The 1,663-nt window shown below is 57.4% G+C and overlaps 1 protein-coding gene across 1 annotated transcript in view; it reads left to right on the top strand.

Moving 5' to 3' along the window:
- The first annotated feature begins 1,169 nt into the window (after positions 1-1,169).
- Positions 1,170-1,663, top strand: part of RGMB (repulsive guidance molecule BMP co-receptor b) — a 32,548-nt gene continuing 32,054 nt past the window's right edge. The window contains 1 exon segment of the mRNA XM_026866016.1: positions 1,170-1,445. Coding sequence (XP_026721817.1) covers positions 1,170-1,445 — 276 coding nt within the window.

Below are 1,663 nucleotides of genomic sequence, written 5' to 3'. Positions count from 1 at the left end.
GCCTGTGCTGGAGAGAGAGGGATGAGTGGCAGGCACTCTGGTGTTTTCCCTGCTTTTTGCCTAAAATGTGTTCATTTGTTGAAATCAAGGCAGGTGAGATGGTGGGCCCCACTAGGTGCTGCTGAAAATACAGGACTGGTAGGGTTAGTGCTGGTAGCATGCACTTTCCGCAGGTTATCTCCCAAAGGTGTGCAGCATGGTGTGGCCCTCTGGGCCTGTGTTGAACTGGTAGGTCCCAGACTCAGCATCGGGGTGCAAATCCAGGGTGTGTGCAGAGATAGTAAGTATGAACGCATGTGAGACCACCTTTGCTCAGCTGAAAAGAAGCAAGAAACAAAAAGTTTAAAGTTTTTGCAGTTTTTGCCTGATGAAATTAATGTCATTGGGCAGGGAGGTAGTGCAAATTTCTCTAGAGAAATGGTCAAGAAACATATTACCTCCAGCTCTGGCAGGCAGGCCACAAATCTGCCTTGCACTGGCTGGCATGCCCACAGCAGCACTCTCCACAACATGGATGCAAAGCCAACTCTGTGAGGACTCTGTTCTTGACCCCACAGCAGGGTCACTGACCATGTCCATGTTGTCATGTATTTGATATGCCCTAATCTGCAAAGAATCCCGTACCTTCCAGTGGGAGAACACGGTGCAGCCTTGAGGAGAGTAAGCCTCGCAAGAACACTAGAATCACACATGATGTAAATAACCGGTGTGGAATGAGGGGCGTACTGCTTGGACTTCTGCCCTCCCCGTGTGTGGGCACAGACCACGGTGCCCGCCGTGGCGTCCAGGGCGGCCCGGGAGGAGCCGTACATGGTGCTGTCTTCGGGAGGTGGATATGCTGCCCACGGAGGGGAGCGGGTCAGGCATCACACCTGCCTTCTGGAAAATAAACCACGGCTAGTTTAAAATCCAGTAATGTTTCTCGCATTGACACGTCCGTTTAATTTCGTTATTTTTCCCGGTTCTGCAGCAGATATGCTTGAAGCCCTGTCCGGGGACAAGCGGGCGGTGCGGACCCTTTGGCTGCTATGAAAATTATGCGGATATGGCTTCTGCCGGGATCGGTCCGTCTACAGGAGGTTTCACCGGCGGAGACTCCAGCACCACTCCGTCTCCGATACTACCCGCCCTGCCGCTGCAGGGCATAACGCTGCGGGCGCTATCGCCGCATGTGTGCCGGCGCAGCCAATCACTGCCGCGGGGAGCGCTGGGGGCTGCTCGCGGGCGCCTTCGCGATTGGCCGCTCGCGGCCGATTGACGTGACAACAGTGCCGGCGACAGGCGGAATGAAGGAAGAAGGTTCGTTTGCGCAGAGCCCCGCGGGCAGGAGGAAAGGCACGAGGAGGCCGGGGAGCTGGGGACACCCCTACCGCTCGAATCAGCCCCAGCCCGAGGGGGCGGGTCTGTGCCAACTGCACGTCGTGGAGCTGGACAGCCAATGGGAGGTGGCGGGCCGGACGTAGTGAACTCGGTGGCGCGGAGTCTGCGGGTACCGTGGGGTCTGTAGGCTGCTGCCGTTTGCCCACCTTCTCTTCCGCCCACTCACCAACTCCTTCCTTTTGTGCTCGTTTTCTCCTGCTGCAATGCCGCGCCGGCCTGCGCCGGCCGTGCTGTGGCCCGGCGGCGTCCGCTTGTTGCTGCGTCGCTGAAGGAAAAGGAGAAG

The sequence above is a fragment of the Athene cunicularia genome, assembly GCF_003259725.1.
Source record: "Athene cunicularia isolate RWA chromosome Z unlocalized genomic scaffold, athCun1 chrZ_part2, whole genome shotgun sequence".
Lineage (NCBI taxonomy): Eukaryota > Metazoa > Chordata > Aves > Strigiformes > Strigidae > Athene > Athene cunicularia.
The sequence above is the reverse complement of the archived record's forward strand: the minus strand, read 5'-3'. Positions and strand labels throughout refer to the sequence as shown.